The following is a 12,571-nucleotide window of genomic DNA, read 5'->3' as shown; positions in this document are numbered from 1 at the left end:
TGGCCCGGCTGCCTCTGCAGCACCCCCGTAAGCAAGACCCGCAGGCCTGGAGCCTGCACGGCTAACCACCCCCTCCTTTCCGTTCAGCGCGGCTTTAGGCTAAGGGACCGGGCAGCTGCCAGGGTCAGCTCTGCAGAGCAAGGGGGGCAGCAGCCCTCCTGTCTGAGGGCGTCTTCTAATGCTCCCCACGCCAGGGCAAAGGCTGCACCGGCCCGGGGAACAGTCCACATTCCCCCCTCGGGGTCCTCCAGGCCCCCCACCTTCAGCTGGCTGGGAACGCAGGCGGAGCAGATGGCTCATCAAGAGGCAGCAGGGGCCACCCCAGCCGGGCTCTCAGATAAAGCATCTCCCGCTCCCGGAGAGAGGATTACAGCCATAAGGGGCTAGGGGGAGAAGGGATAACACCACTCGGCTAACCCCTCCGGACGGAAGAGTATTAGGGATCAGTGTCGTGGGCTATACAGCAAAGCCCTGTGATACCCAGCGTATGTAGCGACCAACACAACGGCCGTAACGCCAGCCCTTCCACCCGGCTGGCTGGCTGGCTGCATTCGCGCAGCTGGAGAGGACGGCCAGAGAGTTAACTCCCTGAGCATTCATCCGCCGAGCGAAAGGACTGCCCGGCGGTTAGGGCACTAGCTCGGGACTTGGGAAACCAGCATTCAGCTCCCTCCTCTGCCACAGGCTTCCTGGGCGACCTTGGGCAAGTCCCCTAGACTGTTTTCTAGGCGGGGAGGTATTGCTGCGTTCAGTGTCCCAACACCCAACTGATTTAGGAGCCCGAGTTTCATTTTCAAATGGGATTCAGGCACTTGGAAGCCTAAATCCCCTCAAGTTGCAATGGGTGTTTGGCGCACGGGTGCCTAAATCCCTTCGGAAAATGGGACTTGGGCTCCTAAATCAGTTAGGCGTCGCAACACCGAGATACCTCGAACAATCCGGGCGGGCCTCGGCATCTCAGTTTCTCCTGCATCAAATGGCGAGACCAGCGCTGCCCAGCCTCCTGGGGGAGCTCGAGAGGATCAGGGCCACAGGAGGGACTAGAACCTTGGCTGCGATTTTCAAAGGCGCCGAAGGGACGTCAGCATCCAAATCCCACCAAAATTCAATGGCAGCCGGGGGCCCTACGCCCCGAGGCCTTTGTGCAGATCTCAGCCCACTACCCTCTGCAGGCGGAGCTGCACCAGCTGCAGACACCGAGAAATGATCTCCCCAGCCCCCCGCAGCGCTTCCAAGGCAACGAAGGGCATAAGAACAGCCAGACCGGGTCAGACCAAAGGTCCATCCAGCCCAGTATCCTGCCTATCGACAGTGGCCAATGCCAGGTGCCCCAGAGGGAGTGAACCTAACAGGCAATGATCAAGTGATCTCTCTCTTGCCTTCATCTCCACCCTCTGACAAACAGAGGCGAGGGACACCATTCCTTACCCATCCTGGCTAATAGCTATGAAAGGACTTAATCTCCATGAATTTATCCAGTTCTCTTTTAAACCCTGTTATAGTCCCAGCCTTCACAACCTCCTCAGGCAAGGAGTTCCACAGGTTGACTGTGCGTGACACAAAGGGATGCATTGAGGCCTAGTTGACAAGCACGCTCTGGGATGTTGCCCAAATATCTGACAGCAGCCGCTCGGTCCATGTCCCGTCCGGATGGGTTAATACAGAGCTGGAGGCTGTTGGACGGTAACGGCCAGGGACTTCGTTTTCTCTGGGTTAATAACCAGACCAATACATGCTGCCGCTTGCCCGAGATCGGCCAACAAGACATCGTAGGAAGTGGCGCATGCTGCTGTGTTTTGGGCCCTTGTGCAGCCGCTGCAGGGCCGTCATGACCTCAGGCTTGCTGTGAAGCTGCAGATCCCTGGAACTAGGGTTATATCAGCTCTGCCGTGCGGAAGCACGAGGCAGGCGCGGAGGAAAGCGGAGGCGCACCGGCTCGGTGCTCGTCATTTCCGTCAGCGGCTCCAGATCACGTGGCAGGAGGAGATCAGGAATGAGGACATGTGAAGCCACCTCCATCAGCGCTGGTTCGGGTTGGGCGGTTTTCTGGGGATGGAAGACCAACGAACCCCAAAGCGTGTGCCCCAAGGAACGCCGCTGCACTGGCCATCACGTGGGTGCCAAAGGCTTTGGTGGTGAGACACAGCTGCTCGCGATGGACGTTGCGCCGAGGCAGGGCGGCCTCATTCCGGCATAGAAGGGGTTATTCACCCTGTTGGACCCAGTTCGCCCTGTCCCTTCCCCCAGTTCCTGTGGGGACAGGGCAGGAGGGATAAGGGCTGGGGCCAGAGCAGGGAAGGAGCCAGACGTCCCTTGCAGGGAGCCGAGCCACCCACGGAGCCCACGACCAGCTGCCGCGGGTGAGGACGCTCCTTAGCCAGCTTGGAGGACAGGCCAGCTGCAGCTGAGGGATCCAGAGAGGGAGCGCAGGGGGAGCCGTTCGGAGCGGAGACGGGGAACCAGGCCCCAGCAACCCAACCGGACGCTGGCAGGAAGCAGCCCAGGGAGATGAGACATCAGGCCTGTTGTGTTGCCGGGAGGCGAGGCTGCGACTTCCCGTTTCCTTGACAACCCAGCAACAGGATCACCCCTCACCTGGACCCCTGACTATTTACTGGTTTAACCCTCAGGCTGGACCCCCGACCCCCCAACTTCTCACTGGCCCAGCCCTCAGCCAGGAGGCCTGAGCTACCCCGTGCCCAGTGGCTAGGCTGCGACCCAGGACGACTGATCACCCCACTCGGCGCCAGCACCAATTCCCCACCGCCGTCAAAGGGGGCCCCCTGCAGGAGACCCCAGGAACATTACAGACATAACCAGCGTCTACAATCACCTTGCCAGAGATCGATAGGGGCAAGGAAGCCGCATCCCTTTGGGATTTGCCAAGATGATGACGGCTGAGCGACTGCGATGACTGGTGGGGGTGCATAACAGAGTTTTAACCCTGCCTCTCTGGTGACTTTGGGCAAATGGGTTGAGCACCTCCCTGCCTCAGTTTCCCCATCAATAAGGTGGATGTCTGCCTCCTCTGTGAGGGGCTTGAAGATGCGTGGATGGAAAAGGCTGTTATTTATGACGATGCTCCTGGCCTTTCGAATGCACCGATTCCCGATTCCGAACCCGACGGCGTATCCGCCTCTGCGCCCCAGCCCAGTTCCCTTCCCAGGCAGAAACTGGACCCAAGCCCAGCCCTCCCAGCTGTCTGCGCTCTAGCCAAAAGCCCCACCCCCTGTCAACTGCACCCCCACATGTTTGCTGAGCAGCCCTCCCTGCTCAGCAGCCCCTCTCCACGTCTGAGCACACGCTGCCTTCTGCTGCGGGGCGGGGGCCAGGACTTGCGGCAGGAGGCTCTGTGCAGAGTACCAAGGGGCACTGCCAATTCTCTCCTTGCAGGCAGCTTCTGTGCACACGGAGCAGATCGTCCCATCGCCTCGGCTCCTGCTGCTCCCTTCACGGTAGGTATTCTAGGTATTTGGGTTGTCTGGGGAGGAAGCTGTTTGGAATGAAGCTCCCTGGGGCATTGCGTGTGGCAAAGAGAAAACCACGCCGTGCCAGCTGATCGGAGCATTCCACCAGCTCGGAACATGCCCGACAAGCCCTCGCCTTCTCCCCACTCGGCCCAAACAAGCTCAAACAGCCCATCCATGTAACGACTGAGCAATGCAACATCAGTCACCTGCAGAGGGCTCGTCTCACATCCAGTCCTCTTGGGCGGGGGGCACAGTAGAGGAACAGCCCCCCCCCCCCGCTCTGTGGCCCACATGCTGCTGGTCAGTGACTATTACAGGTGCCCCGCTGTGCCGCTCCACAGATATAAGAGTGGCACAGCAGCAGCTAGGGACCAGCTAACGCCTCTCCTGCAGCTAGCTCTGGAGGTGCCCAGTTCAAACCTCCGTGTTGGCCAAGATGGCGGCCGCTGCATTTCCATACAGCCTGCCCCATTCGACGCTGCTCTCTGGGAGCGGAGGTTGGGGTGCGTGGAACCCATGCTCCAGGAGGGGAGGGCCTGCTTCCCCAGGCTTGTTTTACAACGGGGCCATGCTCAGAAAGCAGACAAGCTCCTCCCTCGGCGACGTGCGGATTCTGCGGCGCGATCGGAGCGGCAGCCGGATTCTCTCTGCCCTCTCGCCCCCAAGGCAGGGGCTCCCGTTAGCAGGAGGGGAGCACACCCAGCCAGGGGGCTCAGTCCTTGAGTGGGGGACTGCAGGGCTGGCGGCTGGCAGAGCTTCTTCGCCACAAGCGAAGGCGCGATCGTAGCCCCGGCGGGCTCCAGCTTTACCATCTAGCTCGCTATCGTGGGTAACAGCAGCAGCGAAAGCCAGACGCCGCAGGGCCAGCCGGCTGGGGCCTTGGTACGTTCTCACTGTGCCATGGGCAAAGACCAGAGGGCAGGTGGGATTAGCACTCGTCTCTGCCACTAACTTGGGCCAGACATTTCCTCTGTCTGTGCCTCTGTTTCTCCTCCCACCCATCCTTGGGCTGGCCTGGTTAGATTGACAAGCTCCTTGAGGCAGGAACGGTATGTACAGAGCCTAGCACAACGGGGCCTCTAGAAGTACCGTAATATACAGAATAGCAACTCCACTGGATTGTATGTTTCCAGCCGGGTCCTGATCTCCCTCATTGGGATGAAGGGGAGTTATGGTGCTGGACTCTGTGATCAGAGGCGAGGGTGCTGTGTCCACATATGACGCCCCTGGTGTGATAACATAAAGAATCAGTCGGCGGGGAGGGACTACCCGGCGCGAGAAGGTCTGGGAATGACAGGAGGGAGATGCATCCCCTCACTCCCATTCCCCATGGGGGGCTTGCCCATACATTAGGGGGTCCCAGCCACCTGGGGGGCCTGGCAGGGGAGAGCATTTTAGAGGCGTGTTGCTACGGCAGAAAGTCCAGCCTAGCCCAGCTCCCAGCGTGAGAGGGAATCCAGGCCCGGAATTCATCCTCCCTCCAGATTGGCTGAAGGACGCCCTCCCGATTCGAAATGCGCCACTCCCCCCACACCAACGAGAAAACAAACACACCAGCTAACCGTTTAGGCAGGCCCTACAATAATACCTGCCCGGCGCTCCTAAGCTCCCTCTGCTGCCTGTGCGGTACAATTTCAACAGGCTTTAAAATACAGCACTGGGCCCCTCCCCGCAATCACAGCCCTCGGGCCTCGTTTCCAAGGGCTCTGCACCACAACCGGGGACTGATTTTCCAAAGGGCCCCATGCCCGTTGAGGCCCCTAAAGGGCCAGGTTTTCCCCAGGGGCTCTAGCGGTGACACCAGTGGCTAGATGGTCACAGGATCCCAGCACCCTCCATGGTGCACTCCTCCGAACCCCCCGGCTGCTTCGGCGTCCGGGGAGGAGCGGGCCTCTTCGACCCGTTCCTCAAACGCAGCCCGCCAGTGACCCGGCCCCGGCACGCCCCAGGTGCAGAGAGAAGTGATCCAACTGACTCAGCAACGGAATCGGGGACGCGGCTCTATAAATAACCGAACTCAGAGACAAAGCAATTGCTGCTCCTCCAGTCAAGGGGAATACAAGTGCGAGCAAGTCGCGAATGCCCAGAAATAGCGGCCCGGCCCCCGGGAGTTCCTCATCCCCCCTGGGCATCGCCACTCCGCTTCACGGCATCACAAGCCCCCGGCCATGCCCCGGCACAGGGATCATTAGCAATGTGGCAGGAAGGTGGTGTGCCGCAGCTTCCCGGCTTTGGCTGGCCCCCGGTGGCACTGATGTCCTCCCTGCCAGCCCCGGTGACAGCTCTGAATGGCTGGTGGCCCGGCTACCGCCTCTCAGACTGAGTCCAACACCCGTTTGCTCCTCTGCCCCGGGTCAGCCGGCACAGGCGGCTCCTGGGTCCATCTACAATCAGGAGCCCGTCTGGGCCCTGCCTGCTCCGCCATGGTCCCCGCGTGGGGATATGGGCCATGGTAACTTCCCTGCCAGCTGACAGCAGTGGCCCTCTGCGTCCCTTTGCCAGGCCACCCAGGCATCTCCCGCCATCTGTGTGTCCCCCCCACCCCAGGCACCATGTATGTGTCTGCCCCAGATCGCTGGCACAGTCGCCCCTCCCCCCCTCTTCTCCCCATCCCAGGCTCTCCCCTGCCGTCCGGCTCGGGGTGAATCTACAGGAGGGCCGGTCCCGCTTGCTCAGAGGCTGTGACGATAAAGCCGGCACATCTCGCGGGGGTGAGACTTCCTCTTTCTCACTTCTGCTGCACCCGGGCACGGGGGGGGGGGGGCATGACAGTCCAGAGATCAGCAGAGTCCTGATGCTGGGCACCCTGCCGCGCTTTCCCCGCCCCCACACCCCTTCACGGTACAGCTCTGCCTTGGAGCTCCTTCTCCTCTGGGGACCCCCCAGCCCCCCGCAGTCCCCCCCCACAGGGGAAGAGGAGTACGTACTGCACCACTGCCAGTTAGCTCAGGGACATGGCTGGCCCTTCCTCCCAAGAGAGCCCATGCGGAGACCTGCCAAACAATGGATGAGAGGCAGCTGTAGGCCAGTGGAGCGACAGGCAGTCCTGTGCAGAGGACAGAGCACTGGACTGGGGCCCAGGAGACCTGGCTTTGCCACAGACTTACTGGGTGACCCTTGGGCAAGTCTGTTTCCCTTTGGCCGGTCTGTTTAGATGGCGAGCTCTTGAGGGCAAGGACTCCGACTCTGTATGCCCAGCGCCTGGCGCAACGGGGCCCTGATCTCAGTCAGGGCCTTCATTCGCGATGCTCCGGCAGCTCCGCACTGGGAGAAGGGGTTTTACAGAGATCGCTGTCCCGTAAGGCCAGCGATGGGAGAAGAGCCCAGTCCACCCCGGGACACTCATCACAGGAGAAGAGGGTCACAATTCAGAATCACCGCCCACAAGGCCAAGACAACCCACCGCTACTCAGCCCAGCAGCCGTACGCTCCCCGCCTCCTACCCCGACAGGCCACTAAGGAAACCCAGCAGGGCTCATCTGCATCCAGTTCTTCTCCCGGCCACGGCGCACCACACGAGCAAAGTCTTAATGTGCTTCCTAGTTTATTCCTCCAACTGGGCAAATCTCCCACTCTCCTGCTATGGCCACACGCCCCCAGGATGACAGCAATGAGTCCTGCTCTGGCACCTGCCACCCAAATGTTAACAAGCCCAGCCTCCAACCCTGCAGGGGGCCCGGTCAGCCAGACGGCCTGTGCTCTGCAAGTAGGGAAACTGAGGCACGGAGACAGGAGTGACTCACCCAAGATCGCCCAGCGAGTCAATGGCAGAGCTGGGCATGGAACCTGATTCTCCTGACACCCAACCCTCTCCTTTAGCGAAAGGTCCCTCTGCCCCGCAGCCTTACCTCCCCCGCCAGGCGCACCAACCCATGGGGCTGCCTATGGATAACAGCACTGCCCAGCTCCTGCCAGCAAGTCTCTCGCGGCCCGATTCCCAGATCCTCAGAGTCAGACCCAGCCTGGAATGGCTCACGCGCCAGCCGCGCACTGATCCCCAGCTCACTCCAGGAGCAAGGGGTTGGGTGGGGGAGCAGGCGCACCCCAGGCCAACGGGTCTGCAGAGAAAGTCACCCCCGACCACTTCATCAGCTGCGCAACCATAGCTGGGGGCCTGGGAGTGGCTGCTGTGATAATGCACCTATTCCTGGGGGATCCACCAACGGCAGGGCTCCCATCCCCTGGATCTAGGGTGGGTGCAGAGGGTCGGTTACGCACCGCAGTGGCGAGGGCACTGGACCAGGGCGCCGGCCGATATGCACCCACATCCATCCATGCCAAGCGAGCCCTCCTGGCTCCCATTCCCAAATCGCAGACACTGGGCCAAATGCTACCCCTGGTGTAACTCCAGAGAGGAATCTGGGGTGATTGTGGCCTCTTCTCGCAGGCCCCCAAAGGGGCAGAGGAGCAGCGTGGGGGGGGGCAAACCCAGATGCCAATGGAAAGACCTCCCCTGAGGTAGGATCAGACAGCTGGTATCCTCCCTTCACCCTCCTCGCCAGCTTCATGATCTCATCCTTATCCTGAGGCTGTCCATCCCTGAGAGAAGCCAGGCTCCTGGGATACACAACAGACTCAGAGGGCCCCGTACCCAGAGATATCCAGGATGTTCTCCTGCCTCACACCGCTGAGACCCCTTCTCGAGCCAGCAACCCGCCCGCCCCATGCCACAGACCTGCCCACAATACCAGGGGGGCAGCCTCATCCGGCCTGCAGAGAATCCAGCAGCCTCGGCAGCTGCTCAGGCCTGGCTTGGCTTTGGGCTCCGGGTGGGCAGGTGGTGTCTGAAACCAGTCTGCGCTCGGCCAGCGGAAGAGGAAGGCGGGTTCTGCTTTCTCCACCAAACCAGGGTTGGGGGGGGACCCACACCCTGCCCCACGGTCCTGCCTAGCCCTTGATAGCCCCTTGGCACTTCTCACCCCAGCGAGGAGTTGGATCTGCTGCACCTGATCAATATTTTCGCCCACCCCCAGCCCCGCACTAGTGTGTACTGGACGGATGCTGTCCAGCCACCCCAGCAGTGGCTGCATTTCACGGGTGCCGGCGCACAGACATCACGTTGGCACAGATAGCATGGCACCCTGCGAGTCTGATATAAATGGCATCCCACCCCAGCTGGACCAATGCTACCTGGGGGCGACGGCATCACAGTCTGGAAAAATCCCCAGGCAGGGAGCTACCAGGTGGCAGGGGAGGGAGGCGGTGCATGGGGACTGCTGGGTTCTGATCCCAGCTCTGACACTTCCTCGCCACGTGCCCCAGGGTGGGAATGACACCCCCGCCTAGAATTGTTCGCACCTCCCCGCGGGCGCCGAGGCGGCTCCATTGGCTGGCGCGCCCGGCCCGTTATCCCCACCCTGGCGAGGCGCGGGGACGCCCGGCGGCCTACCTGGATGGGAGCCGTGCTGAACTGGATCTTGCGGCTGGGAGCCAGCTCCTCCTCCTCCGACAGCCCGGGGATCTCCACGCAGCTCGACTCGGGCTCGTACAGCCCGTCGGCCTCCTCGTCCTCGTCCAGCCCGCTCCCCCCCGAGTCCTCCCCCAGCCCGCTGTACGCACTGATGTCCACCAGGTCGGCCTCCGAGAAGTCCTCCTTCTTGGACTCATCGCCCAGGTCGGCCTCCTCCTGCCCCTCGGCCTTGCCCTCCTCCTCGGGGTAGGCGTCCACTTCCGGGGCCTGCCCGGGTTTCTCCGCAGCCAGGCCGCCGTTCTCCAAGGCCGCATGCACCGTCACCTCGGCCTGGATCACCTCGGCCCTCTCGGGCCCAGACGCGAAGCTCTTGCTCTTGTCCTGCTCGGCCGCCGTCTCCTCCGCCTGCTCGGCGGCCTCGAACTCCTGCTCCGAATCGCCGCTCTCCTCCACCTCCACCGGCTTGATCTTCCGCACCTCCTGGACGCTCTGGGCCCGTGGGCCCATGGCGTCCTTCTCGCCCGGCCTGGGCGCGACCGGTTTGGCTTGGGCCTTGTCGCCCTCAAGCTGCCTGGCTCTCAGTTGGAGAGCCGGCCCGTCGCCCACCCTGGCTTCCGCCTTGCCCCCTTCTGGGCCCTGGAGGAAGACCCGGGACCTCTTGCTGACGATCTTGGAGTTGAGGGGCCCGACTTTGCTGGGGGTTTTGTGCAGGTTGTTCCTCAGGTCGGCCTTCTCGAAGACGGCGCTGAGCTGGCTGACGGTGGGCGACACGGCCTCCGTGTCCAGCTTGTCCAGGGACTCCGTGCTGCCGTTGAACCTCACCACCACGTCCAGCTTCCTGTCCTGGAAGCCGGCCCTCTCCTTCCTCAGCAGGAGCTTGTTGGTGGTCTCCTTCTCCTGAAGGCTCCGCTCGAAGATCTTGCGGGTCTCCTGGAGCTTGGAGACCGGCTTGTCGGGCTTGGAGTCGAAGCGGCTCACCCTCTCCGACACGCTGGTCCCCAGCTTCAGCAGCGCGCTGTGGTCCACGTTCTCGTTCAGGCTGCTGGCCCTGGGCAAGGAGAGCCGGACGGGCTTCTCCTTCACCTTGGCCAGGTCGCAGGTGCCCTCGCCCGGCGGGGCGGTCCCCATCTGCAGGAACATGTTCTTGATCCGGTGCACGTTGGAGCCATACTTCTTGTTCCTGGCCTTCTTGGCTTCCTCGCTCTCGGCGGCCCCAAGGGCATCCTTTGTGGCTCGGAGGGCCTGGATCCCCGCTTCGTAGGCGTTCCTGTGGGGAGAGGCGCTTCGCAGGCTGCCGCTGCTGCTGTTGCCAGGGCTGGCGGTGTGGGGCTCCGTCTTCATCATGGTTCAGCGAGGAGCCTTCTCCGGTCGCCCACACCTCATCGCCTGGCTGGGCCTCCTCTGGCTGGCTCCTCTTCCCCACAATGGCTCTCCCTGCCCGCCGGCTCACATCCCCCTAGTGTAGGCAGGGGCTACGCCGCACAGCTGGCATTGTGCAGGCGAAAGGGGAGCAGGGTGGCGAGGAGGCAGGGCTGGTCGGTCCACAGCTTGGCAGGCAGAGCAGGGGCGCTGGATCTCCTAAGGGATCGGCTCAGGCCATTGCCAGCCGGGGGGGATCGGATTCCCTCCCCCGCCCCTCGCCCCTTCTCCTCCTCCTCTTCTTCCTCCCTCGCTCTTTCTGCGCCTGAATGGCTGGTGATGGAGACCGAAGGCTCCAGCTCTTCTGCAATCAGCACAGCCTACCGCCCCGGCCTAGGCTCCCTCTGGGTCTTAGAGGGATCCCACAGGCCCTTCTCTTCTTCCCCGCCTAAAGGAAGCAACAGGGCCATGCGTCCCCTGCAAAACCCCTAAGCCACTGAGCTAATCACCCCAGTAGGAGGGGGCCGGGACAACGAAAGCCCCCCCCCCAGCTCTGCCATCGACTTATTAAAAACAGCGACAAACTCCGTAACTCGACTCAGCCCCCTCTGGTGCTGCCTGTCACAGGGGGACAGATCCGCTCGTCCCACTCCCAGCCAGTTACCACGTCCCCCTTTGGCTGCCCCCGACCCCGTCCCGCCCTCCATGGCACGAAGGCTCATTCGCTCTCGGCCTAGCTCCGGGCCAAGGCACGAGGCAGAGTCCTTGCCCGTTTGCAGCAGATGTGCTGTCCCGCGGGCCTGGCCTTGCTCTAAGCGGAGGCGTCCCCTTTTCCCCGGTGATCTGGGGGACCCCTGCTGGGAGGGGAGCTGGGGGCAGCGCTTCAAGGGGTCAGAAAAAGGGGTGTGTGGGCAGGGGGGGGTACTATCATAATTGGGGAATAGCAGCTTTGGTGGGGGAAGGCTTCAGGTGCACCCCTCAACTCCCTGGCTTGATGGTTCTTGATTTGCCGGGTCCTTTTCCAACGCCCACCCCCCAAACACTGGCCGGGGGCACCTTTTAGGTTCTGCTGCGGTTGTTCCTTGCAGCCTTTGCAAGGCAGGCCGGCCGAAGCCCCAGCTGGGATCTGGTTTTCAGAGAGGCAATTGCATTGGGCGCGTTCATCTCCTTTGAAAATCAGGTTGCAGGGCACTTGGCCGGAAGAGACTTGCTTTGCCGAGGCGCTGATGGCAGAGGCTGTGGCTTGGTTCCCTGGCGAAATCAGCCCCCTAAATACCGTCTAGCTGCCTAGCGTTAACCAGGTGAGTTAAAAGACGCTGGCCCGTGGTTTCAGTGCTTCGGCTCAGTCACCGTACGCTGCCCTGGTGCCTAGTGTCTCCCCCCTTAGAAATACTCTGACTCTGACATGGCCACTCCATGCCGTCGGACTGTGTCCATTCAGCATGCACTCTGATTGGCATTGTGGGATTTCCATCCATGAACCCACTGGGGGCAGAAATCAGGGAGATCCCAGCATTACCTCGCAGTGGAGAGCTTCGAGGGGCCAAATTCATCCCTGGGGAAACTCCACTTGACCCCCTAGGGGCCTGGCTTCACCTCTCCCTTACCCCCATGTCAATCTGGAGTAACCCATCTGCTTATTACTTGTCTAGAGGCTCCAGTCAAGCTCAGAGCCCCATCCCGCTAGGCGCTGCACCGACACACTGCAAGAGGCAGACTCCAAAGAGCTCACAAGCTAAAGAGACAGGCAAAGGGTGGGAGGGGAAACTGAGGCACAGAGCAGCCGAGGGACTTGCCCATGGTCAGAGGCAGACCCAGGAAGAAAACCCAGACCCATCCAGCCCAACACACTGCCTCTCTGTGTTCTAACCAAGTCACAGAGGAATCAGGCCCCACGGGGTTTGATTTCAGCTCCCCCACATCCCACAGCGCGGTCCTGTGAGATCCTCAGGAGGCAGAATCTGACCCACAGACACACGACGGTCAGGGTGTGGGGAGGAACGAAAGGCCGCAGGGCTCAGCTGCAATGGGTCACAGCTAGTCCTCCCCTTTGCCATGGCATGCCAGGCAAGCAGCGCCCGTGTCCTTCAAAGCACAGGGCTGGGAGCCAGTTGTGTGTCCAGCTAGATGCATCTGGTCACCTCCCCGTGTCTCAGCTGCCCCAACTGTAAAACGGGGCTGGCGATCGGCTCCCCGCAAAGCCCTTGGGGGTGCTCATCGGGAACCGCAGGGCGCTGTCGCTATCGACCAGTCGCTCCGGCGACAGGGGGCAGCGCTCCCGCCAGGCTCTAGTCCCCAGCCAAGACTTCCAGCAGCGAGGCGTCAAACTGGG

The 12,571-nt window shown here is 62.0% G+C and overlaps 1 protein-coding gene across 1 annotated transcript in view; it reads right to left on the bottom strand.

Moving 5' to 3' along the window:
- PPP1R9B (protein phosphatase 1 regulatory subunit 9B) overlaps positions 1-10,648 on the bottom strand; it is an 84,328-nt gene extending 73,680 nt beyond the window's left edge. The window contains exon 1 of the mRNA XM_039516266.1: positions 8,860-10,648. Within this exon, the coding sequence (XP_039372200.1) occupies positions 8,860-10,224 (1,365 nt within the window). The 5' untranslated portion in view covers positions 10,225-10,648. The remainder of the gene's footprint in view (positions 1-8,859) is intronic.
- Positions 10,649-12,571: the final 1,923 nt, after the last annotated feature.

Source organism: Mauremys reevesii, linkage group 27 (genome assembly GCF_016161935.1).
Source record: "Mauremys reevesii isolate NIE-2019 linkage group 27, ASM1616193v1, whole genome shotgun sequence".
NCBI lineage: Eukaryota > Metazoa > Chordata > Testudines > Geoemydidae > Mauremys > Mauremys reevesii.
This window is presented reverse-complemented; position numbering and strand designations above follow the sequence as displayed.